Source organism: Pagrus pagrus, assembly GCF_965226575.1.
Source record: "Pagrus pagrus genome assembly, chromosome: 24".
Lineage (NCBI taxonomy): Eukaryota > Metazoa > Chordata > Actinopteri > Spariformes > Sparidae > Pagrus > Pagrus pagrus.
In genome coordinates, this window is record NC_140206.1 from 10,185,722 (window position 1) to 10,212,250 (window position 26,529).

General features: G+C 41.6%; 1 protein-coding gene across 1 annotated transcript; it reads left to right on the plus strand.

Moving 5' to 3' along the window:
• On the plus strand, nucleotides 1-26,502 carry LOC311253556 (ATP-binding cassette sub-family C member 4-like). Its single transcript, XM_084347604.1, has 31 exons — nucleotides 1-227; nucleotides 961-1,071; nucleotides 5,030-5,150; nucleotides 5,464-5,688; nucleotides 5,868-5,957; nucleotides 7,162-7,325; nucleotides 8,948-9,073; nucleotides 10,628-10,877; nucleotides 11,608-11,730; nucleotides 12,368-12,457; nucleotides 12,592-12,783; nucleotides 15,343-15,437; nucleotides 16,029-16,115; nucleotides 18,356-18,452; nucleotides 19,649-19,852; nucleotides 20,050-20,187; nucleotides 20,300-20,337; nucleotides 20,463-20,569; nucleotides 20,672-20,818; nucleotides 21,120-21,199; nucleotides 21,318-21,468; nucleotides 21,555-21,674; nucleotides 21,773-21,883; nucleotides 22,000-22,100; nucleotides 22,246-22,437; nucleotides 22,543-22,698; nucleotides 23,044-23,133; nucleotides 23,415-23,587; nucleotides 23,922-24,027; nucleotides 25,383-25,517; nucleotides 25,605-26,502. The coding sequence occupies exons 1-31, from the start codon at nucleotides 154-156 to the stop codon at nucleotides 25,692-25,694; spliced, it is 3,984 nt and encodes a 1,327-aa protein (XP_084203730.1). The 5' UTR covers nucleotides 1-153; the 3' UTR covers nucleotides 25,695-26,502.
• Nucleotides 26,503-26,529: the final 27 nt, after the last annotated feature.

A 26,529-nucleotide genomic window follows, 5' to 3' on the forward strand; every position in this document is an offset into this window, starting at 1 on the left:
TAGCTCGTGCAGTTGAAGGACCACGTAACGTACACCTCGGGGGTACCGACCTCCGTTATGTGTGTGCTCCGAAGTCACGCTACATAGCCCGGGGCAGCAGTCTTCACGAGGGGGACAAAGTTGAGAGAAACTGCCGTGTGAGCGCGGACCACCATGGAAGAAGTTAGAAAAGCTGCAAAGACCAACCCGGCAGCGACGGCCGGCCTTTTGTCCAAGATATTTTTCTGGTAAGTCGACAAAACGTTGCGAAGGGTAACCGGTGTTAGCTAGCGTTACAGTTAGCGGGCGATTTAAACATGTACCGCCCGGACAGCGTTAGCTCTTATGTGTAGTGTGTGTGTTCTTTACAGATGAACCTGTCAGTAGGTGAGTGTAAACCGACAACAAAAAACAAGAGTTGCTTTTATGTGTGTGATGTTTACCTGTAGTTTCACAGTTACAAAAAGTTGTTCCACGTTGAGGAAAGTCTTGAGAGTGAGTCACAAACATCCCCAGATCACATCATCCCCCTGTTCCCTGTTGTTTATGATCATTTCCTGTTGAATCTGCTTTGGTTACTTAAGTCTAATGGGGAAATTGGTTCACAAGCAAATACAGTTTGCTTGTAATAAAAATCACATAATTTCATAGATAGATAGATAGATAGATAGATAGATAGATAGATAGATACTTTATTAATCCCAGTAGGGAAATTCAGATGTCTCTCGCTCATCCAGACAGTTAAAACAGTTAAAACGCAGATCAGTACATACAAAACGGGACAACAAAATAAAATAAATAAATAAATAAATAAATAAATAAACATCATGAAGTATTTGTACACCAAACTTCCCAACCTCCACATTTAAATGACACCAAATAGTCCATTTATTCACATTAATGATTCTGACAAGTGTTCATAACTGTAAGTACATGTGCAATTGATGATAATCTGAATTTCCCCCCCCCTTTTTCCATCAGGTGGCTCAATCCTTTGTTCCGCATTGGATATAAACGCAGGCTGGAAGAAGATGACCTGTACGAAGTGCTGGCGGAGGATGAGTCTGAGAGACTGGGCCAGGACCTGCACAGGTAGGAGAGACCCTGAAAATCAAGTCCAATCACATTTTCCAGTTGCTGTTAACTTTTATGGAGCCCCAGTTCCAAGAGTGTTTTCACCACTCACAGTCAAAATAAAACCTTTTATTCCTTTACATGAAATATTTAAATGATTTACACGTATATTATGTATTAAAATGCAGTTGTAGATGATGACTCAAATTTCCCACACTCAAAAGACATTCAAGATGTCACAAGGAAGAGATGATAGTAGTATTTGTGACAACAGCTCCGGCTGACACTTACAAACTAACTTACTAACTAACTTTTTGACTTAAAACATTACTAAAAACATTTTCTCATAAATGGGGAAAAATGAATACTTCAGCCAAGTGAAATTTCCACATTTGTAGATCTTTTCTGTGAGTCACAACCTTTCCTGTCAGGCTCTTGGAAACTTGAAGGTGCCCTGTGGAGTTTTCTGGTAAACAAACTTCTTGTACTATATTGTGTGTATCCTTCAGGTCAATCAAACTTGAAAGAGTTGTTTCCTTCCTCATAAGTCACACGCAAAGCTGTTTTTTCATTTGACTCCAGTATCGATTACATCCAAGTTTACAACTTTGACTCTCTAGACATATAAAATCCTGTCGCAGAGGGCTGTAAACCACTGTCCACTGTTTTGCCATCTGATTAACCTTTAAACTCAGCACAGTGTGTCCCCTAGGATTAAGTTATAGCAGTGGAGGCGTCACACGTGCAACTTTATTTGTGTACATTTGCAAAGTACCGCCTCCGGGAGGTTTCTATCTGTCCACTTGCAGCAGAGGGACTCTTGAGTACATATGAGGTGTGATAAGCCAGTCTATTTTTCCAGGATGAGGGGTTGTGCCCTTTGTTATACTCGCTATTACTCGAAGGCGTGTTAATTGGCTGAGATATGAAGTGTCTAGCGCGAAATGATATAGCGTCAGAGATAAAATGCAGTATATGAGATAAGGTAGTGCTAAAACAAACCGATCGCCCACCTAAAGTCAGTAGCCTCAAGCTTTTGATCACTTGAGGCCAGTCGCCCTCACTTCTCTTGTAGTAAAAATCTTTGAAAAGCTTTTGAAAAAGGAGCTTGTGAGGGATACTGAGCATGCACTCCACCCTGTGCAATTTGCCTAGGACACACTGGTATGCTACTGAGGATCACATTACTTATCCTTTGATTAAAACACCTAGAGGGGAATAAAATGCATGCTAGATTACTTTTTATGAGTTTTCTTCAGCCTTTAATACTATCAGACCCACGTTTTTGCCATGAGGCTGACAGTGCTTTGAGATGATGTATTTTTTAACAAACAGAACACAGGCGGTGAGAGTAAACGGCCATTTAACAGACTCACTATGTTGCTCTACTAGCCAGCCTTGTGTTCTCACCTTTACTTCATATTCTGTATGCAAAGTAAATGTGAGAACAGGATCACATTGACATTGCCTGATGATTCAGTCATTGTGAGTCTGCTAGCTTTGTCCAAGACAAAGTATGTAGTGGTAGATTTCTCATGCCTCAATATCTGAGCCTACGATCATTAAAGATCAGATCATTGACTGTGTAGATGTCTACAAGTATGTTGGGACAGTCATAGACTCCGAACTGACCTTTGGGAAGAAGAGTGTGTGGTTTGTTACTGTTCTGGATTAATGATAATACAATCATGATTTTCCTCTTTTCTTGGGCTTTTATCAGCGCAATCTTGTCCCTTCCCTTGAGTCATGGTTTGATAACTTGTGTCAGGAAAACAAAATATCTCTAAACCGAGTCAGGAACTGGGTGAGCTCAGATCTTTATTCCTCAAAGTGGGAACTCTATTCTTCAGGACTGTACGCATCATTTACATCGTGTATCCTAGCTCCTGCTGTCAGTTTGTGACCCCTCGGTGAAGATCAAAACGATACAGAAAGCTTTTTACCCGCAGCTATTGCACTACTAAACAAAGCGAGCAGGGGATGATGCACTGTTCATGTGTTGAAGCACCTGGTCATGACCTCTTATGCTTTGATACTATGATGATACTTTTTTATAATATTTATTTGGATCTCTTTTGAATATGTATGGCTGTTATTTCTTGTTTTTAACTGTGGAATTCTGAATCTCACATCTGCACAAGAAACTTTTTTATTTGTTTGATTTTTAGTGGCCTGAATAGATTAAATCAATCAATAAGCACACGTTAGTCTGAAAAAGTAAACAGAAATTTATGTAAGCCAATCAAGTGAAGCAGTTTTATGACTTGCAGCGATAACTGCGTGAGTCATGAGTCAATCCCATGGTCAAACCATAGACCTTAAAACTTGACAGCTAGGATTTTTTTCCAAAGTTACCAGTAGGTTCACGCAGTTCAGGCTGTGATGGACAACAACAAAACAGTCTAGATGGATGAAGATAAATATGTACGCTACACTGTTTATGCAAAGCCCAGTTTTACAACATGTGCAGGAACAGAGAGTTGAGTTTATGTCTAACTTCCAAACACAAACTCCCACAACAGAAACACTCCTCTTCCAAACATACACCCACGTAAACTCCACGGCTACTAAAAATGCTCAGGTTGTGTCATCCATATGTAGAGAAAAGTAGGCTTTTCTGTCTTTTTTATTTAGTGTAGAAATGTGGATTTCACAGGACCATACCCTTGATTTTTACAGACAGCTTTTGATTATCTCAGGGTTACATATTTTCAGTTGTAATATGACAGCTTCTTAGAGTGAAATCTGAATTTATCAGTAGCCAAATGAGCATGAAATCCTTAAAGCAGCTGTCCTTAAAGCAGCCACGCTCTGTTAGTCACAAGTCATTGTTTGATAGCGTTGAAAAGTTGCCATGAAAAGCAACATTTTTCCTGAGATACAGAATTAGTCTATCCATAGAGCGCTGATGGCACCACAGTGGGGGGAAAAAAGTAAAATAAATGGAAAACAAAGTCTGAATTGTTTTTGTAATAGTTTATATATTTAATGAGTGGTTATACAGATACATTTTGTCTTCATCAAAGCCTAAGAAAAGACCACACACACACACACACACAGTACATGTATGTATATAGGAGTTCAGTCGGAACTGAAAGTTGCAGAGTAGGGAAGTGGGTATGTATCGCATATTCAAGAAAAAACACACTTTCAGTTTTGGTATTATCCTTTTTAACAGACGAAAATAATCCAAAAGTAGCAACTGAAAAGTTTTCACCTTGGGCTGTGGTGTTTATGTTGGCTATGTATCGGATACTGGTGCGTTTGAGTTCCAGGCAACATTTCCCATCACTGTCTGAAAAATGTGAAGGGTTCACTCTAATCACCCAACTTTTATTTGATATATTGATACATATCGATTCTGAATATTTGAAAACACTTTCAATACTCATTTTCCGCAGTGTCGATATGCCCGTACCTGCTGTGCTTTCTCCTCTCTCCCTCGGAGAGCTAACACCACTGCAGTTGCCACATAAGCCCGTCTCCTCCCAATCTTTTGACTTTGGTCAGAGATAAATTAACTCAACACATAGTACAGACCCCTTGTTATATATTATTTTTATTAAAAATCTAAAAAAGAATAGGCTCCGTTTCTGAACATATTTCAAGATATTGAATTGAAGCTAGAAAGTCCAGTATCGTGACAAGACTAGTCACGTAACATAAACATACCACAAAGGATTTCCCATCTACAGTGGACAATCATTACTCACTCTGGAGCTACCACAGGTGTTGCCATTAGCAACCAAGACCATGAAGCAGCAAGTCTTAACTTGCCTTTGACCACAGCTGGCCTGATTAATACTAACAATACATGTCTCAAGCAAGCGTTGCCATTAAGTGAGAGTAAGGCCTCTTTTTTTTAATTAATTGATTAATTATGCGATCAGCGCCTGACGTGCAAGTTGTGGCTCATCGAGATTCAAGCTTCGACAACAAAAAAGCATCAAATAAGATGGCATCTTTTATGTGACAGATACTGGGATCATGAGGTCCAGATGGCTACCAAAGAGCTGCGGAAACCTCGACTCTCAAAAGCCATCATCAGGTGTTACTGGAAACCGTATGCAGTGCTGGGATTCTTTACCCTCCTCGAAGTAAGTGTGAGAAGCTTTTGAAATGAGCTGAATAAGGTGTATAATCTGTTGCACAAATTCTTCTAATCGAGTCTTAAAGCATTAAAAAACAGACCATTTATAAAACCAGGTGTTCTTGGTTTGTCAACAGCATTTTAGCACAAAAGAAATGTGACAAATATTTTAAAACGGGAGATTTCAGCTCAGCTCAGCAGCTAAATCACTGCACTGTTAAGCAGATTTTGATCAGAACATGCCGTGGTTTGTTAATTGTTAATAATCGCCCACCTTCACACTCACATGTTCACCCTTCATCTCCCTCTCTGCATATCAGGAAGTCATTAAAGTGATCCAGCCGGTCATCTTGGGGTTGTTGATTCGGTACTTTGAAAGTTACGACCCAGAGGACTATCAAGCTCTTTACCGGAGTCTGGGCTATGCAGCTGCCTTGTCTATATGCAGCATTGGCCTGGCGCTGCTCCATCACCTCTACTTCTTCCATGTCCAGAGAGCAGGCATGAAGATCAGAGTGGCTATGTGTCACATGATCTACAAGAAGGTCAGTAGGAGGACAACTGAACACAGATGTCAAGGAAAGTAATTCCTGAATTCTTGTCCTTGGCACAGTCTGCCAACTTCAGTCATGTCATTCTGCAGATTTGTACACCACTGGTCGAATTGGCAGTTTCTGTTTTTATGATCGATGCTGCTTCACTGATGATTCTCGTCTCTTTACAGGCTCTGTGTCTCAGCAGTTCAGCCATGGGAAAGACCACCACTGGCCAGATTGTCAACCTCCTGTCCAATGACGTCAACAAGTTTGATGAAGTAGGTGAAATTAAGACAACAAGAAGCAGCAGGGCTGCAAAGTGATGGCAATACTAAAGGGCAACAGTTTCATAAACCTTCAGCTCTTTTTATAACTACTTGTCCACCATCTAGTGAAGGAAACGGCTTCACTGCCACCTAACCTTTGTAGCACTGTAGACGCACACAGCTTTTAAAGAAAAACTTGACAAAATGAAATGCAATTACAAAAATGTTCATTAAAAGGAAGTTTGTGCGACAGAGGTTGATTGTGTGTGCCTCCAGATTTACTATGGGCACATGGTTTGTGTGCCTTACCTTTCTTTTGACAAGATACTTCCTGTGATTTTAGCTGTGTTTACCTCAGTATCCCATTGAGACAGCTGCTGTATCAACACCATCTCACCTCCACCTGCTGCTGTGTCGGTCACTCTGTGTGACTTGTGTTTTAGTTGTATTATGTTTCTATATCATCTCGCACTGTGCGTTTTTTTTATATCTGCCACACTAATATAATCCAAGCTAAAGGTTTTGCCCAACAGTTTCTCTCCTGTGAATTGAAGTGGCTGACGTAACTGTTTTGTAATCAGGATTAAAAAGTATTTAATGACTTCTATGACGTCTAATTTGAGATTCTTCCCACCCGGATGATTCAGAACCTACGTTGACTAGTTACTGGATCGTGTTTTTTGTTAAGTGAAAAAAGGGAGTGTAGTCTGGTGATGTAAACTCAAGGAATGCACAATTGACCTAATTTTGCAAGTCACCACTCATGAATCGTTTGAGGCATGATAACAGTTGCAAGATGGTTTGTGTTGATGGGTGTGATGTATTTTAATATTGCGTGTGTGGTTACTGTGTCTCACGCCAGGCATGTATCTCCTAGCCCAAAGCACCAAATCCAATTTGTCTGCGCTTGAGTTTCGTTTTAATCAGAGCCTGCTGTGAACTCTCCACAGTTTCTTGAGGGCATTTTGTTTCTTGGCAGTGGGGCTGTTAATTAGACCATGCCGTGCTCTCATGCTGGTTTAGATTAAAGTCTTCTGTAACTAACTGTCAAGTGACTCTCCCCTTTCTATAAAAACTGCCCAGAATTAAATGATTGGAGATGATCATGCTTCTTCAGAACAACCTTGGTGATCACTCTATGACTAAAATGTGACTGGCAAATGGGGCACTTTTCCAATAATGTTACAAATCATTCATGGTAATTTCTCTTCAACAGGTGACGATCTTCCTGCACTTCCTGTGGGTGGGGCCTCTCCAGGCAGCTGCAGTGGTGGGGCTGCTGTGGGTGGAAATTGGGCCGTCCTGCTTGGCAGGCATGGTGGTGCTCATGTTCCTGATGCCTGTGCAAACCATGTTCGGAAGGCTGTTTTCTAAGTTCAGGTAACACAATTCGACTCGAGCTATGTGTGTTCCCCACCCTCGTACTTACTGTTACTGAACCTGCTTTCCCTTATAAGAGCACATGTAGTTGGCAGTAATAACAAATGCATATTTTCCACTCAAGTGACAGTAATTTTTGAAACAGTGGTTTTTAAATTCCATGCAGAAGTGAAAGACTTTTATTTTCTCAGCTATCAAGACTGTTGCTTACAGATTTGTTCAGCTCTAGCTCGCTAACTAATTAACATCATGAGTTAGTTGAAATCTCAGAGTGGAGAGCGTTTCATTATCCATCAATTGAGCTGTAACTAATGATTATTTTCATCCTTCATTAATATGGCAATTATTCTCTAAAACTTGATCAGTTGTTTGGTCTTTAAGATGTCAGGAAAATATCAGAAAAAATGTCCAACATGCTGTCCTCAAATGCCTTGTTTTGTCCACAACCCAAAGAAAATGTTCATTTTTTTCCTTTTTCCCTCAAACCTATTAATTGATTATCAAAACTTTTGTTGATTAATCTAATAGTCGTCAAATCATTGATAAAGCAGTTGAATGTTGCAGCTTTTATTCACCAATACATGATATAATGCGTAAAAGACTGAGGCAAAGACCCCTCCAGACACAACACGACAACGGCACCACTGCACTCATTGAAACCATCATCTCTAATGGCCAATGCCACGCAGCTGTTGCTGCGTCAAGGAAAGCAGCAGTGCCAAGTGCTGTGCTCAACACACTGTGATTGGGCTGAACAGCACAAATCTCATTGTGTCTGGAAGGCCTATAATGCTGAATATACGAGGCAAAAAGAGGAGTGTGAGTGTGTGATAGAGAGTTGACTAAACCATCAAAATCATCTATAAAGTTATGTATTGTCTGAGAATCAGAGGACTTGGTGTTCTGATGGCAACGATGTTGATTATGTAATTAACCTGTCTGCTCTCTCTGTACTCTACCTGTGTTAATTATATGGTCATATTCTACTGCTACTTATTCAATGTGCCGTGTACTTTTTAGATGTTGCTGCTTCAGCTTAGTACACTGTGAAGTTGATGAATGTTCTCAGTCACACACACACACTGAAGGTTAGACACCTGTGACATTGTTAGACTCTCAGGCTGGATTCAGCGCACCTCCCCTCCCCCTTATCATACTGTATGTCTTTGCTCTTTTATGTATTGTGCTATGCTTTGCTGTAATTGCCCTCCAGGGACAAAAGAAAAAGTTGAACATGAACTTTTTTTCCCTGTTGGTCCATTTATAGAATTTTGGCCTGTGTCGATGTTTAATGAACTGCATGTTCAGACAGTACTAGACCAGGGTCAAGTAATGAAGTTGTAAATCTGTCTCAGTCACAGTTTATGACTTCAACTTAAAACAAAGACGAGTACAGGGTGTACCTGCCAGGTTACACACTGTACTGTTGCTCTATTTGTCAAACCTTCAAACTTCAAATAGCTTTGGGCAGCTTTTTGTTAGTAAATTGTGACCTAATGGATGCAGAAATGTTCCCAACTGTGCAGGAAGCAGTGCAAACATTATGTGTCAAACTGCTTCTCTTTTCTTTCTTAATTTCTGCAGCGTTTGAGCCAACTGAAATGTTCCACTTTTCTCTCCAGGAGTAAAACAGCTGCTCTGACTGACAGCAGGATCCGCACAATGAACGAGGTGGTGTCTGGAATTAGGATCATTAAGATGTACGCCTGGGAGAAACCCTTCGCTGCTCTGGTCTCTGAGGTCAGAAGGTAAAAACATGAAGGGATTCTTGTTGTCAGTGAGGATATTTATAGATCAAAGAAAGAATTTGAAGAGGAACGCTCTCTCAAATCAAATCTTGTGAATTTATCATGTGTTGTTCAGCATCCACTGCACCAACAACATAATTTAGAGGCTTGCCCTAGTTATTTCCTGCCCTAAACTAATCCGGCCTCCTTACAGCTTTATCTGATATTTCTAAAACAGTTACATGAAGTTCAGGAAACGTTTGTAGCCAAGTAGGTGATAATTATGTTTGTAGTCTCGCCAGCAGCTCTGAAAAATGCCATGAGCTGCTGCAAATTACTCGGCTTTATTGGCCCAAGCATGTGGACACTGTTTTTTTGGTTTCTGTCAATGAACTTGCACACTAATTAGACAAACAGCTCATTGGTTTTTCTGACATAGGGCTTCATGTGACAAAGCTCTCTCAGTCCTCAGTGCTCCGCTGTAAAAATAGTCTCTAAGTGAAGACCGCATGTTTCTCACTGGAATCATACACGTCAGTGTCATGCCTTTTATTCAATTCCTTTAAAGTCCTCACTTAATATATTACACGAGTCTGGACCAATGAGGATGTAAACCGCAACTCTACTGTTTGGCAGAGGCATCCAGTTGTGAGGTGGTATAACCAGTTTGACTGGTATATTAATCCGTAATGTTAATGCTGCTAATGGGACATGTGTCACGTTGTTGTCCTGCGGTACAGTGCAGTGACATGTGTCGCTCTCAGTGCCGGATTGAGTGGAAACGACATCCACCTGACACGTTGCCATTCAGGGTTTGGGGAACGCCCACTCCTCTCAACTAGGCGTCTTCTTAATCTAATCACTAAAGAGAGAAGCCGACTACTTTCTTGTTGGGTTAAACTTGCTGAAACTGGTTGTTGCTGGTTTATCTTAGTGGAATATGCAGTTTATAATCGTGCTACCTTTTCGTGTGTGCGTGTGTGTGTGTGTGTGTGTGTTGCCATAGCAACCCACAACATGCAGCTTTGTTATTTCCGTGGCCTGATTTTGTTCTCATCTAATATAAACACCTGCATCATCCTGGGCTTCTGTGGAAAGATCTCCTATTAAACTGTTTACCTGTTATCCAATGTTTTCTGTTTTCTGAGCTCCTCTATCTTCCTGTAAATTCTCTATCTGCTAGATCTTTTGACATGACTGTGCAGTAGTCGTACGCTCATGGTGGTGATGTAGTAAATGATAAGACTCCCTTGTTTGACGTCCAGTTGTGAAAAGGTCTGGTTTTGCAAAGACTTTGGGCAAATTCCCCCAAATCATTTAACAAAGGAGGCCAGTATTAAAATCTTCGTCTCTTCTGACCTCTAATTTCTCTCAACCGTCATCCCTAATTGACGTGATCTGGATCATTTCATAGATCAAAGGAAATAACTAAGAGTCATGTGCCTCTAATAATTAAGGCTTTATGGGGTTTATTGGGAAGATTCAACCATTCACACCTTCATTATTATGAGGAAAATTCAAGGCACATGTTAGTTATCATCCAACAATGTATGATGTCTCTCTCTGTCGTCTCAGCAAAGAGATCTCCAAGATCATGAAGAGCTCCTACCTACGAGGCCTGAACATGGCCTCCTTCTTCTGCGCCAGCAAGATCATTGTCTTCATCACCTTCACCATCTACGTCCTTTTGGGAAATCCCATCACAGCCAGCCGTGTGTTTGTGACCGTGTCGCTGTACACTGCTGTGCGACTCACCGTCACACTCTTCTTCCCAAGTGCTATTGAGAAGCTGTTTGAGTGCCGTGTTAGCATCCGCAGGATTCAGGTATGCTGATTTTATGTTTTGTGCTTTAGTATTGGGATTTCATTATGTTTAATTTGACTTTTTTTTGTATATCTAAAACAACATAGTTAGCAGTGCTATCAGTGGGAGTCATGAAAGTGCGCTGCTCTTTCTTAAAAGTCGAATGTGGGAGATAAATTTAAGTCAACAGACCCTGCTCTTACTCAGACTTGAGATGGACCTGGCACAGCTTCAATGCATGTTTAAAATCATTGTAAATAATGGTTCCTTCATGCAGGCCCGCTTCTGCTGAGCTCTTTGTTTTGTGATCCTGTGCAGAAGCACAGTCTCACCTGGATGTTGACACCACCATTTCAACTGAGTTTGTCATGTCAAACAAACTCACTGCAGTTTGTCTCTGTTTTGTGACTGTGTACGTGTATTCTAAGTTTCACCAATTGCCTATTATCGCTGGCTTAATGGTTTAAATTAATTTTTGGGAGAAAACGGCATTTTTTAAATTTAAAACTTAATCTACAAACATTCTCTTATTAGATGGAGACTTGGATGACTTGAAGTTGATATACTAGCCTTCAGCTGGTCTTCTTGCCTGGTCTTTCTACAATGAAAGCAGCAGTATAAATGTCTACAGTGTTTGGCTTTTGCTGCTCTCACAGTTCAGGCTGCTAATCTCTCAACTCTCATGTGGTGTCACTCTGTAGGTCCAGCTCTAATGCTATCATCTCCTTTCTTTCTTTTTTTTATGGTTAAGGAGTTCTTGTTGCTGAATGAGATGGAAAAAAACAGCCCCGCACTGCCACAGGATGAGAAGAATCCAGATAAAAATAAGGACGCCTCAGTGGAGATTCAGGACTTGACATGCTACTGGGACAAGGTTGGTTTCCTTGTGTTCACTGGTACATAGAACCAAGTTCACCCAGAGACAGTTCACTAGATAAAACCAGTCTAGGAATCTTCTTTAACCTTGTACTGCCCACTGTTGTGCTCACAGAATGCCTTTGAAAACTACATTAATATCACTTTATCATATTTGTATTGGTAGACCAGCCTTAGGAAGAGCAGCTCTTGGTACACATAAGCCTAGAAAACACTGCGGGTCTGAAATAAAGTTTGAATTTAATTGAAAAGCAAATTGACTTTACTACAACCTAAGTGTAAAATTACCATGAAGGGGCAGAGCATAAGGTGTAGAAGTAAAACCTAAAATATCTGTTTGTGCAACTGATGATATGATGGAAATTGCCCCCGAGTGCATCTAAACTCTATGTAGATAAATATCTTATATATCTGTGCAACATATACAGGAATCCTTGAAATGGAAGCTGTGATGCAGTTTTTCTTGCAGTGCTGTGTCCATGCCATGTGTGCACTGTGCAGCTGTATTATTACAGTAAACATAAACCAAAAAGAACATAAACAAAAAGTTTCCAGTCTTTACAGACAGTAACTACATCAATTCAGGGTTGTTATTACTATATAAGATGTTAAAATATGTTTTGTACCTCCTGCAGAGTCTGGATGCTCCGTCTCTGCAGAACGTCTCCCTCTCTCTGAACTCAAATCAGCTGGTGGCTGTAATTGGACCGGTGGGAGCTGGAAAGGTCTGTTACCTCCTCATGTCGTCATTTCAGAGTCAGAAAGCAGCTAGCTGTGATTTGTGGAAGACACTTAAGTTTAGTAGCTTGTGGACATGTTTCAGACAGCTAATATCACACCTTTCTTTATGTCCGTCCAGTCATCACTGCTGAGCTCAATCCTGGGAGAGCTGCCTGATGATAAAGGGGTACTAAAGGTCAAAGGTCAGCTGACCTACGCAGCCCAACAGCCCTGGGTGTTCCCTGGAACCATCCGCAGTAACATCCTGTTTGGGAAAGAGCTGAACCCCCAGAAGTATGAGCGAGTCATCAAAGCCTGTGCTCTGAAGAGGGTGAGAGAGTTTAATCATTACCTCCGATTACATTTTGCAGTGTAATAAGTACACATTGTAGTTCAGACGGATAAAGGCCTGACTCATTACATGTAAAACAAACAGAAGAGGTCACGAACATGATTGATACTTTGTCCGACTAGCTGTTAACCTGCTCCTGGCAAAGACAGGTGTTAGCCCAAACTGGAATGTGTCGGTGTGAAAGTTTTTTTTAGCATGGGGCTAAGACGCTTCTTAAAAATGGTCTTAGTCTTGGGCATGTGTGTTTTTCATTTTGAGTAGTAGATGTTAGAACACACTGTTTTCTCCTCGCTGGTTTGCAGTGCAGGGCTCAGTCGGAAAAATGTGATGTTGGCTACATCCGTGCAGAAATCATATCAATCAAAATGTGATGAAATGTGTGGAGTTGTTTGCGTACGGTGCTGGCCGGGCTACTGTAAATCAAATCTTATCAAACCACCCCCACACAGTTCCGGTAAAACAGATGAGCTGATTTTTTTAAGTCCAGCTGAGAGTAAGTAGATTTGTGTCCCCCTTTAGACAAAAAGGTCAAACTATTTTTATTTGATGGAATACCGCTGCAGTATCCGTCTACGTATTGGATACTGTACGATCTAAAGGCATTTGCCACAGACTAGTCTGAACAACAACCCACCATAGCTTTCCTGCTAAAGCCTCATTCAAATAAGAACATGTCTTTTCCTTTCCCTGAGTTAAAGGAGTGACTAAACACACTTTACCATTAAAAAAGTTTACCATTAACATCAGTTTTGCAGAGGGGAAAGCCAATTAGTTGCAGATCGTTAAACAACGTGAAAACATACCTGTAACTGTCGATTAGGTCCAGTTAGAAGCTGGTGTGGTCCTTCCTCTTCAGTACCACTGCTCACAAAAGGGTTTGTTTACTTTGTCTCTCCAATTGAAGTCACTGGAGACCAAGACCTCTGTCTGTGCAAAGATATATTCAAAGTAGTGTGAAGAGCAATCATTACAGCAAGGAAAGCTTGTGTACATAAAGGCACCTGACTTATTTATAACATTATCCTTTCATATGCCGATATATCCATGAATGTCATGTTATGAACAAATATTTAAGATTTAGATCCAGTTTTTCAGGGGCTTTAAACTGGTGCGTGTTGTGTTGACACATTATCTGATAGAAGCCGAGGCTATGAATCTGAAAATGTGAGATTACGCAAACCAGCTGAAACAGGAAGAGGAGCAACCAGTTTATAAAAGACACAATAGCTCTGAAAACAAGCTGACTAGGTGCTTTTTCAGTCATTCCTCAGCCATGGACTGCAGTGACATGACAAAAGTGATCCGTAAACTGTTACTGAATGTCAGAGGACACACAAAAGGAGTCCTAACTGAAGACCGTTGGTTGCTAACTTTCCTCAGGCTGCTTTGTGGCTGAGAATATTAATAAGGTGCCATTTGTTGCTGCTAAGCCTTTCATGTCTGTCTGAGCTCAATTTATGGAGAACTACAACTTAACTGCACATGTGACAGTGTGAGACACCTCCGCTCTCTCACATGTCTGACCAACAGCAGAGGATGAGCCATGATTGCACTTCAGTGTCACAATCACTGGAGGAGAGGTTGCTCAGGCTGTGTGCAGTCAATGAGTTACTTGCAATTCCTGTGGCTTTGTCCACTTGTAATTGGCAGAAGGAAACTAAATTATCCAATTTAAAACACACCTGTCTGAACTAAATGCTCTGCTCTGACACAGACCGAACACAATTATCATCTTCTATCATTGCAGTTTTTACGAGTAATCTCATTTAATGTATGACTTATCTGTACTCCATAAACCGTCTTTTATATTCAGTCGCATAATGTTTAACTGCTGACTCATTTATTGCATTTTCACCCGCTTGCATCAGTTTTCACATTGTGAAAAACAGTGGTTACTTTTTACTAGAAAGACGTGTTTTCTTGCCCATGTGTATATTTAACAGGTCGTCTGTGTTTTAACACAGTTAGTGACAGAGTTCGAAACACATCTATCATGTTTGATATTAGCTGGACATAAGGATAGGCTTATTTTCATTAATTATTGAATCACATTGTCAATACAGTTTCTTTAAGCCTAAAATGAGATTTCCATGTCTTCATTTTATGTTCTGTCTTCAGAAAAAGCAGAAAATACAAATATTTAAGAAGCTGGCCCAGCAAATGTTTGACATTTATTACAATATAATGAGTGTGTCTAAAAGGTTTCATCGAAGGATGTCTAAGGATGAAATGGTTAACATAACTTCATCAGGCAGATGTAGAAATTTCCTGAACGCCCCCTTCTGTTTTGTAAAAGCATCTTTATGGCATAAATTCCTTGTCTGTACATGTTCAGACATGTTAAGTTCATCAGGAGGTCGTCCCTGACAGTCCCTGATTTTCTACCTCATAACATTGCAAGGCTGCCAGATCGTATGACACCCAATGTGTCACTTTAAAGGTCACCTCAGTCATGTCTTCTCTGAATTTATATATATTTATATATTATTGTGATGTTTCAGTTCCATGTTGAAGGTATCGTGCTGTCTGTCTGTGCAGGACATGGAGCTGCTCCCTGATGGAGACCTGACGATGATCGGGGACAGAGGGGCCACACTCAGCGGGGGACAGAAAGCTCGTGTCAACCTGGCGAGGTCAGCGCACAGTCCAAATTATTATTATTATACTTTTTAAATCACATCATTTGTTATATTATCGTCTGATAATGTGATGTCACTTGAGTCTGCATCTGTTGGGTCTGATGCTAGCAGCTGCAGGCTACATTAGCAGCTCCTAGCTTAACACACCTGAAGCACCAAGTTTGAATTAGGAAGATAAAGGTGTGGAATAAAAACAATGATATCTCTGTTTCTACTTTTTATTTAACTGTCTGTGACAATCTTGCACAACATGGATCAGCTAGTTTCAGTGCAGTACAGCTGCATATCTCCGGTGTAACAGTGAGATGATAAGTTATAGTTGTGTCTGCAATGATGGCACCTTTCGGGAGGAAAAGTGAACCTAAAATTGCTAAACACAAGAAGAACTACACTCCCTGTCAAGCAAATTTTGACGGGGCGCTACATAGTACAACACTTGATGCCAACGACATGCTCCAAGAGAATAGATTGATCTGCTGTTTCAGAGGCATAGCGTTAGCAGCAAGTAAGAAAACCAAGTTAGTGAACTTTCTACAAGATGTAGTAGCTGCATGCTGGCTAACAAAATTGTGTGTGTTTTGTCAGGGCTGTGTATCAGGATGCAGACATCTACCTCCTGGACGATCCTTTAAGTGCTGTGGATGCTGAAGTTGGGAGACACCTCTTTGAACAGTGAGTGTTTCAGCCATGAACTCTCCTTCTCATCTTATGTGACCTCAGTTTGTCAAGTCTCCGGGATTTTATTCCCTCCGTCTGTCTAAATGCTCAGCAGGTTGAGGTCTCACGCTGTTAAACTCCAGCAGGGGGGATTTATTTGATCTACCAAATGGCAAAATCCTGGCGTGTTCTGGTCAACACCCCCTGGTAGAGAGCTTCAAAGAAATCCCTCAGTGCAGGAGAAAGTTCCCGTAAAAAGAGGGCTGGAAGTGTGTCTGTATTGTATCATAATGAAGATCAAGAAAAGGTTTCCAGTGTTTGAAAGAACTAAGCCGAGTCAGGAAGAGGTGCGGTGCTGCTGGTGTCAGGCAGACAATTGAAACTGGCCCCACTCTTCCTGTTACACTCCAGAGAAATGGAAGAGGAAGGCACACAGAAAGAAAAACAAATCCCAAATAGAATTACTGTGTCCAACTCTAACACAATATCTCATATATATATATATATATATATATATTATATATATTACAGTACAGACCAAAAGTTTGGACACACCTTCTCATTCAAAGAGTTTTCTTTATTTTCATGACTATGAAAATTGTAGATTCACACTGAAGGCATCAAAACTATGAATTAACACATGTGGAATTATATACTCACAAAAAAGTGTGAAACAACTGAAAATATGTCTTATATTCTAGGTTCTTCAAAGTAGCCACCTTTTGCTTTGATTACTGCTTCGCACACTCTTAGCATTCTCTTGATGAGCTTCAAGAGGTAGTCACCTGAAATGGTCTTCCAACAGTCTTGAAGGAGTTCCCAGAGATGCTTAGCACTTGTTGGCCCTTTTGCCTTCACTCTGCGGTCCAGCTCACCCCAAACCATCTCGATTGGGTTCAGGTCCGGTGACTGTGGAGGCCAGGTCATCTGGCGCAGCACCCCATCACTCTCCTTCTTGGTCAAATAGCCCTTACACAGCCTGGAGGTGTGTTTGGGGTCATTGTCCTGTTGAAAAATAAATGATGGTCCAACTAAACGCAAACCAGATGGAATAGCATGCCGCTGCAAGATGCTGTGGCAGCCATGCTGGTTCAGTATGCCTTCAATTTTGAATAAATCCCCAACAGTGTCACCAGCAAAGCACCCCAACACCATCACACCTCCTCCTCCATGCTTCACGGTGGGAACCAGGCATGTAGAGTCCATCCGTTCACCTTTTCTGCTTCGCACAAAGACACGGTGGTTGGAACCAAAGATCTCAAATTTGGACTCATCAGACCAAAGCACAGATTTCCACTGGTATAATGTCCATTCCTTGTGTTCTTTAGCCCAAACAAGTCTCTTCTGCTTGTTGCCTGTCCTTAGCAGTGGTTTCCTAGCAGCTATTCTACCATGAAGGCCTGATTCACACAGTCTCCTCTTAACAGTTGTTCTAGAGATGTGTCTGCTGCTAGAACTCTGTGTGGCATTGACCTGGTCTCTAATCTGAGCTGCTGTTAACCTGCGATTTCTGAGGCTGGTGACTCGGATGAACTTATCCTCCGCAGCAGAGGTGACTCTTGGTCTTCCTTTCCTGGGGCGGTCCTCATGTGAGCCAGTTTCTTTGTAGCGCTTGATGGTTTTTGCGACTGCACTTGGGGACACTTTCAAAGTTTTCCCAATTTTTCGGACTGACTGACCTTCATTTCTTAAAGTAATGATGGCCACTCATTTTTCCTTACTTAGCTGCTTTTTTCTTGCCATAATACAAATCCTAACAGTCTATTAAGTAGGACTATCAGCTGTGTATCCACCTGACTTCTGCACAACACAACTGATGGTCCCAACCCCATTTATAAGGCAAGAAATCCCACTTATTAAACCTGACAGGGCACACCTGTGAAGTGAAAACCATTTCAGGTGACTACCTCTTGAAGCTCATCAAGAGAATGCAGAGTGTGTGCAAAGCAGTAATCAGAGCAAAAGGTGGCTACTTTGAAGAAACTAGAATATAAGGCGTATTTTCAGTTGTTTTACACTTTTTTGTTAAGTACATATTTCCACATGTGTTAATTCATAGTTTTGATGCCTTCAGTGTGAATCTACAATGTCAATAGTCATGAAAAGAAAGGAAACTCATTGAATGAGAAGGTGTGTCCAAACTTTTGGTCTGTACTGTGTATATATATATATATATATATATATATATATATATATATGTATATATATATATATGTTAGTGGTAAACCTGACATATCTTCACATCCGTATTTCAGGTGCATCTGTGGCCTCCTGAGGAACAAGCCTCGTATCCTGGTTACACACCAGCTGCAGTACCTGAAGGCAGTCGACCAGATTCTGGTGCTCAAAGAGGTTTGTCCTTTATGTGCTCAGTCCTTACTGCATGAGCAGTATTTACACTATTACAAAATACTTATTTGTTTAACCCCCCAGCACAATGGGCCACCTGCTAGGGCCAGATTAGTTCTTAAGTACACACACGAGTGATTTAAGAGATAGTGTGGCAGTCGTTCATTCATTATTAATTCTCTGTCTACAAATTAGATCAATGAATGGTCCATACCTGCCGTGTGAGTCATGTACAGGGATTTGGAATACAATAGAAAATACTTGGTTGTCCGTCCTTTGCATGCCGAAGCCAGTACTTTATATCATATCATATCATAACACACGATAAGTGCTCCATTGTTCTGTGGAGAATTTTATGTTTTGTCTGTTTGATTAATGTGAAACTTCTTGTGCTGCTGTCTTGGCCATGACTCCCTCGTAAAAGAGATCTGGAATCTTGATGGGAATATTCCTGGTAAAATAAAGATTACATTTTAAAAAAATAAAGATAAAAAGTCAATGTCCTGAATCAGAAAAAAGTAGCATGCTCATTTAAAAAGTGGCTGTATTCTATGGCAACGGGGAAAACGATTTTCTATGGATGCTCCTAGCACAGAGACTCTGTACGTTTGCCCTGAGGCAGCCGCTGACAGCAGTGATTTGTGTGGTTTAAATTTGCAGCGCTCCACAAACTGCAGGTCCATCAGCTGCTGCTCCGGGTGCACTGGAGTCTGCTCACACTGTAGTAGCTCAGCGTTACTGCTGCATGTCGTGGTATCAGGCAAAGCTAGATGACCCAGAGGAGGATGGGCACTTTTATTGTCATTTTGCTTGACTGTTATGACCAGTACGACATATGTTTAACGCAATAGGACATGAAAGAAACTCAAGTGAAGTTGGCTAGTGTAAGTATAACATGGAAATCAACTAATATAATAATAAAAACATAAAGTAGAGCATAATGGGTGCCAATTTACAGAGAGGCTGAACTTATTGACCATTTATCCAATTTAGTGATTGAAATCCGTTCCACCAGCTGCCTCAGGGTCACAAGAATACTTTTATTTATGTATTTATGAATAAAGGATGGTAATGTCACTTTATTGTAGTCCATCAGCTTTCCTCTGGCTCCATCTTCAGGTTGAATGGTCATCCATACATGATGAGATAGTGTGTAGGTGCTCTGTGTTTACATACCAATCTGTGTGTGCTCTTCTCAGGGTCACATGGTGGCAAAGGGGACGTATACAGAGCTGCAGCAGTCTGGAGTGGACTTCACCTCGTTGCTGAAGAAGGAGGAAGAGGAGGAGCAGCAGCAGCAGCCTCCTCAGGACATCGCCGCCAGGAACAGAACTCTGTCCCAGAACTCGGTGCTCTCGCAGGCCTCATCTGTGCACTCAGTCAAAGATGGAGACCAGTTACCGGTTCGTGCATCATTTCCTCTGTTTGTTTGTTTGTCCGACCCACATCCTAAGACTCGGTGCGACATTTACTTTGGCACATTTTGATTCCCCTGTTTGTTCACTTACTGGAAGTTAAATCAATTGATCCCTTGTTGTTTAATGAAATACATTTATTTTTCTTGTGTGTAAACTGAGTTAATCCATTGTTGTCCACACAGGCAGAGCCGGTGCAGACGGTAGCAGAGGAGAGTCGGGCTCAAGGAACCATCGGTGTGAGTCTGTATGTGAAATACCTGAGAGCTGGAGCCAACGTCCTGGTTCTGCTCTTTGTCGTGCTGATTAACATTCTGGCTCAGGTACACAAGAAGCTCAGTAGAGCACTAATGAATGTTATTTCACTTTCTACATGTTAGCTCAGTGAGTCTAGCGCACATGAAGACCTGTTTCTCATTCCTTTTTATCTTCCAGGTTGCATACATCGTGCAGGACTGGTGGCTGGCTTACTGGTAAGTATGAAAATGACTAAAAACAACAAATTATATTATGCAGATTGATCCACAGTATTTGTATATTCCAGGTCTCTGATTTCTTCTGATATTTTGTGTAACTTTATAATATTTTCACTGGTCAGGGCTGAAGAGCAAGAGAAGCTGACTACCACTAACAGCACCATCATCCAAAACGGTCAAAACGCCACCGAAGAGCTGAACTTAAACTTCTACCTGGGAATCTATGGAGGTAATCTGAAAACACACATTTTCATTCCCACTGCTCAATGTGGTGTCCCCTGCACTGCATTTCAATAAAAGTAAATATTCTGCTGTCTGTTATTTTCTTCAGGTTTGACTTTAGCCACCATCATTTTTGGCTTCATCAGGAATTTGCTCTTCTTTCACGTGCTGGTGAGGTGTGCACAGTCTCTGCACAACCGCATGTTCAACACCATACTCAAAACACCTGTTCGCTTCTTTGACATCAACCCAATCGGTGAGCAAATTTCAACATTACCTTTAATTATTAATCACTTATTGATCATATTTTGGGCATTAGTTAGTAGAAGTAATGCAGATTAACATGAGTAAACAATATCCTCCCTGTTACGAGTCTTTTAGGTCATAGACTTTAGTTTCCAATCGTATCGTAGATGTGTTTCTCTGAAGTTACTGTCCTCTTTTGAGGCCCTCTAAGCAAAAATCACTTTAAGATTCTTCACCAAACTAACGTTTTGTTGCAAAGTTTCTATTTCCACTGTATGATATTCTCTATATTGTCTTCTGTCTCATCTCAGGAAGAGTCCTGAACAGGTTTTCAAAGGACATCGGCCAGCTGGATTCTAACATGCCGTGGACTTTTGTGGACTTCACTGCTGTAAGGACAGATCTCACACCAACTAGCAGCTAGGAACATGATGCATCCTAACCCCCAGAGAGCCACATTCCTGAAATTGTCAAACAGTAATCAGATTGAATTTTTTCCCTCTGAGCAGGTGTTCCTGCAGATTCTTGGTGTGGTCGCGGTGTCGGTGTCAGTGATCCCCTGGATCCTCATCCCTGTGCTCCCCCTCCTTCTCTTCTTCATCTACCTGCGTCGCTACTTTCTGCAGACCTCCAGAGACATCAAGCGTCTAGAGTCCACCAGTGAGTGCCACACAGTTCAACAGTGTGTGTGTCAAGGCTCTTCTGTATCTATATCACGTATATAATATGTGTTAATCTTCCTGCAGCTCGGAGTCCAGTCTTCTCCCACCTGTCCTCGTCTCTTCAGGGCCTGTGGACGATCCGAGCCTTCGGAGCAGAGCAGAGGTTCCAGAAAATGTTCGACGCCCATCAGGACTTGCACTCAGGTCAGTCTCAGCCTCAGCACTTTCACATTCAACGTTCATCCTTAGGAAGTTTTTGTGAGCTCTCCAGTGTCAATAACATGTTTTCTCGTCCTGAACAGAGTCCTGGTTCCTGTTCCTGACCACCTCTCGTTGGTTTGCTCTCCGTCTTGATGGCATCTGCTCCATCTTTGTGACTATCACCACTTTTGGCTGCCTGCTGCTCAGAAACCGTGAGGGAGATTTCTAATCTTCTAACACATATAAGATGTTGACTCAGTGATTTTGTACAAAGATCAAGCGAGTGTCTTATATTTCAATAAAACATCTTTTTCCCGTCTCCTGTCAGAGCTGGAAGCTGGCGCTGTTGGTTTGGCTCTATCCTACTCTGTCACACTGATGGGCATGTTCCAGTGGGGTGTTAGACAGAGTGCCGAGGTGGAGAACATGGTAAGATGTTCTTCTTGTTGCATGCCTCAACAAAATCTCAAAGGAGACAGTTGTATACGTTCTATGTAAAAATATAAATCTTTAAAAAAATCATGGAAGGGAAGAAAAATCATAATTAAATATGCTCCATCTCTTCTGTCTTCAGATGACGTCAGTGGAGAGAGTGGTGGAGTACACTGAGTTGGAGAGTGAAGCACCCTGGGAAACCCACAAGCGTCCTCCTCCCGATTGGCCCAGCAAAGGCCTGGTGACCTTTGACCGAGTAAGCTTCTCCTACAGTGAGGACGGACCGCTGGTGCTGCAGAGCATGAAAGCCATGTTCCGACCCAAAGAGAAGGTGGGGCATCTTTGTGTCTTCATTGGACCAAATACGGTTCATGTCAGCCTGCTTGTCAACTTGCACAATGGACAATAATGAGTCTGCGTGTCTCTCCTGTGTCAGGTTGGTATTGTGGGTCGGACCGGTGCTGGGAAAAGCTCTCTGGTCTCAGCTCTGTTCCGCCTGGCAGAGCCTCAGGGGAAGATCTACATCGATGGCATTCTGACCTCTGAGATCGGCCTCCATGACCTGCGCCAGAAGATGTCCATCATCCCACAGGTAAACATGAGACCACCTCCACTTGACGTGCATTAAAAACTCCACCAGTGATGAGCTCATTTTATGAGAAGACACATTATGACTGGCAAGTTGAACATGTAGAAATACAGAACATCATCATCAACTCATTGGAGGCAAATGGTTTCTTATAAAAAATAAAAAGGGGAAACTCCATTTTGGAAAACAAATGTAATCGGACTTCTTTTGACCAACTGGTGCTATTTGATTGTCACCTACATCCCACCCACCTACAGAAAAACTTAATGTGTCACTTTAACTTTAAAAACTGTTCACACTACACTTGTCTGTAGAGTGACCTCTGACCTCTGCCTTCCTCTTTTCTAGGACCCAGTGCTGTTCACAGGCACCATGAGGAAGAACTTGGACCCTTTTAACCAACACACTGACGAAGAGCTGTGGAACGCTCTGCAAGAGGTCAGAAACACACCAGACAATGAAGAGTACAGACGCATGATTAAAAATGTAATAACAAGGATAAAAATACAAACATTAAGAAGCTGAAGACAAGAACAACCCCTCCACCCCTCATCTATCTGAACTACTGACTGATGGGAGTCATTAGTGATGGGTGGTGTGCACAAATCCATTTAAAATTATTAGTCACAGTCTTAAATGACCGAGTCGTAATTTAAATGCTTCAGCATCAACATCACACTGCACTGTAATAATCTTGAGTGTGTCCATGTGTCCTGCAGGTGCAGCTGAAGCCTGCGGTGGAGGAGCTGCCCGGTAAGTTGGAGACGGTTCTGGCCGAGTCGGGCTCCAACTTCAGCGTGGGCCAGAGGCAGCTGGTGTGTCTGGCCAGAGCCGTCCTGAGAAAGAACCGCATCCTCATCATCGACGAGGCCACAGCCAACGTGGACCCCAGGTACTGCTGACACAGCCTCACTGGCAGTCGTAGTAGAGAATAGAAAATGGCTGCAGAAGGACTGTGTAGTTTTTCCATCTTTGTTCTTGCTAGAGAAGAAAATATGACCCACACCTACATGATGGCTCGTGATATACTTACAAGCTCTATTAGTGTATGCTGTTGTAGCAAGTGTATAGTGGTGCTTTTAAATGTATCTATGGTGTCCCATTAAAAAGAAATGGAGGTATTCTTCATGTGGTAATGATGAATCAAACCCTTTATTCATGTCACTAGTGGCACAGGCACCTGCAGCAAAACTAATGTCTATAATGTATGCGCTGTGTCCCTGCAGGACAGATCAGCTGATCCAGAAAACCATACGGGACAAGTTCAGAGAATGTACTGTTCTGACCATCGCTCATCGCCTCAACACCATCATAGACAGCGACAGGATACTGGTGAGTCCTCCGACATTCTCATGGAAGCCCATTTTTGCCAATATGATGAAAGTCTGTTAGTCTTTATAATGAGAAACTAAACCTCCGGACCCCACGATGGTATCCATGTAGGTCTGCTGAGCTTAGCAGCTCAAAATCAAGAAATGAGTGGACGAGACAAAGTCCTTAGTTTGAGGTTCATCACACTGGTGGAAATGGGCTTCCATACATTCCTGCAAAAAGTACCTATTAGAGCACAGAGTTACACTTGAGTTGTTTGCAGCAGCTGGTAGTTACATTATTTCTCTGTAGACTCGGTTAAAGTGATGTAGTCTTCTATAAGACATCCTACCTGGAGGTTCTAACACGTTTTTGATATTTAGTTCTACTGCAGTTCAAAGTTGAATGAGTTTAAAACAAACTGAACATTTTAACCCCCATTTAAGGGTTAAGGTTTATACTGTATGTTGGTTTCTATAGTGAAAATAGCATAGTTACACCCACAGGAAAGGGAAGTAACAGCTGCTGCAATGTTGACACTTTGGTTCATTTAGCTCGGCTCATAGCGCAAGTGACCCGAGGAATAGTTAAACATTTTTAGGAAATATTTCTTGCTTTCTTTTCAAGAGTTAGGTGAGAAGATTGATACCACTCTTATGTCTGAACATTAAATATGAAACTAGAGAAATTAAAAACCTTCCTCTAAAGCTCACTAATTAACCACCCTAAAGATTCAACTTCTCATTTTGTTATGTGCTTGAACTATGTACTTCAACAGCTGAAATACTGTGTGCAGCAAAGTCTAATTGAGGTTGCCAGGTTTGGTGCCTGAACACTGCTCACTGAATGTAACAGGCCGAGAGATTGAGAACTATTTCCAGCATGCTACTCCCCCTAACAGTCACATGTCTGTTTGTGTACAATTTAAACAACCAAGAAGGTGAACATCTGTGAACTTGGAGGATGTTTATGCTCTCAGACTGTGGGTCCATACCTACAGATGAGAGATAAGAATTTCCAAAATACTGAATTATTGCTCAAACTTTTCAAAGTGAAGACAGATCTCAGTCCTCCACACAGTTAACAGAGATCACAACTTCTACATTAAGGGATTAACAGTCTCATAACACTAGTTGCTTTGTGTTTGCTGCCCTCTTGTGGTTTCAAGTTGTCATTTTGCAGCTGTGGGCTCAGTTCATCCTGACAGAGTATGAGAGAAAACACTGGAACAATACTTTAGTTTTGTGTTGATCTGAAGTCCTCTGGAGTTTATTCAGCCACTCTGATATTATTGGAAATATTAGCAGCTTGTTTGTTCACTGTATGAAGGACCCCACATTAAATTAATTAATACTAAACTATGACTTTGTCTGCAGGTTCTAGATGCAGGGAAAATTCACGCCTATGACGAGCCTTACACCCTGCTTAAAGATAAAGACGGCATCTTTTATAAAATGGTGCAGCAGACCGGCAAACAGGAGGCTGCAGCTCTACTAGAGGCAGCTAAAGAGGTGAGGTTGAGCCTTCACATTACTTTTATAAAATATGAAAAGCTTTTCTCTTCAGTGAATCTGATTTTGTAAACGCTGTCTTTTCAGGCCTACGAGGGCAGAAGCCGTCCCAATATTTCAAACGGACACGCAGAAACGGCGGATGGTAACTTGGTTATCTTTGAGACTGCTCTGTGAGCTCAGGGAGGTTCAGACTCTTCAGGAAGTGTCTGGGCTCATACTGCGCCCCTCCAGCCTCTGGTGACAGCACACCAGGCCTGGACAGAAGGGCCTCCACCGGTTCAGCTGGGGAGGAGACGAAGACGGAGGACGGGATCTGCAGAGGCTCGGGCCTCACTGTGGCCGATCCAACTATACGCACATTATGCTGTTGTTTCCTTCAAGCTGACGCAGCTTGGAATCACTACTGTAAAAACTGTTGACATAGATCAATATATGCTCCATACGTATCATGTGTTATCCAACTGCTGCTCAGTAAACTGATGCCTTGGAGAAATTGCTTTTAAATGGCTGCATAATCCTTAAAGAAACTAAGTGCCTTATTTCAGGTTTGCACGTGTTAATTTAACTTGTTGATAATGTAAATCTGTATCCAAAGTGGCCTTTGTGTTTGTATGTACAAGTAGCACTGTTGCACAGGACTAATGATTACCAAATTACACAGCAGCGCCGGTTTGTGCGCCCTCAGTAAAGATCTGTTTCGTACATTGATGTACAAACATGTTCCAGCCTTCAGAAGAAGCTCCTTTTTATACTGTTTGTATTCACACCGCCAGAGTTTACAGTGAAGACGATCAGGCTGCAGTCTGAACACTGCTGCTGCGACCGACTGATGGAGTGTGTTCAATCACTGTTCAAATTATTTAGTACTCATTTGTTTTGTTTTTACTGTTTCAATGCGTCATGACTATCTTACATGTTAATACTGTGTCTCCAATTTGTACACTTGTTATGTCAGATGCTGCATAAACACCTACAAATCTGATTCTGGTGTCCTTTGACTCAAAATACA

Coding starts and splice junctions, on each gene's coding strand:
- LOC311253556 (XM_084347604.1), top strand. CDS start 154: ATGGAAGAAGTTAGAAAAGCTGCAAAGACCAACCCGGCAGCGACGGCC. Junction 5,151..5,463: donor GATTCTTTACCCTCCTCGAA/GTAAGTGTGAGA, acceptor TCTGCATATCAG/GAAGTCATTAAAGTGATCCA. Junction 20,570..20,671: donor CTACCTGGGAATCTATGGAG/GTAATCTGAAAA, acceptor TATTTTCTTCAG/GTTTGACTTTAGCCACCATC.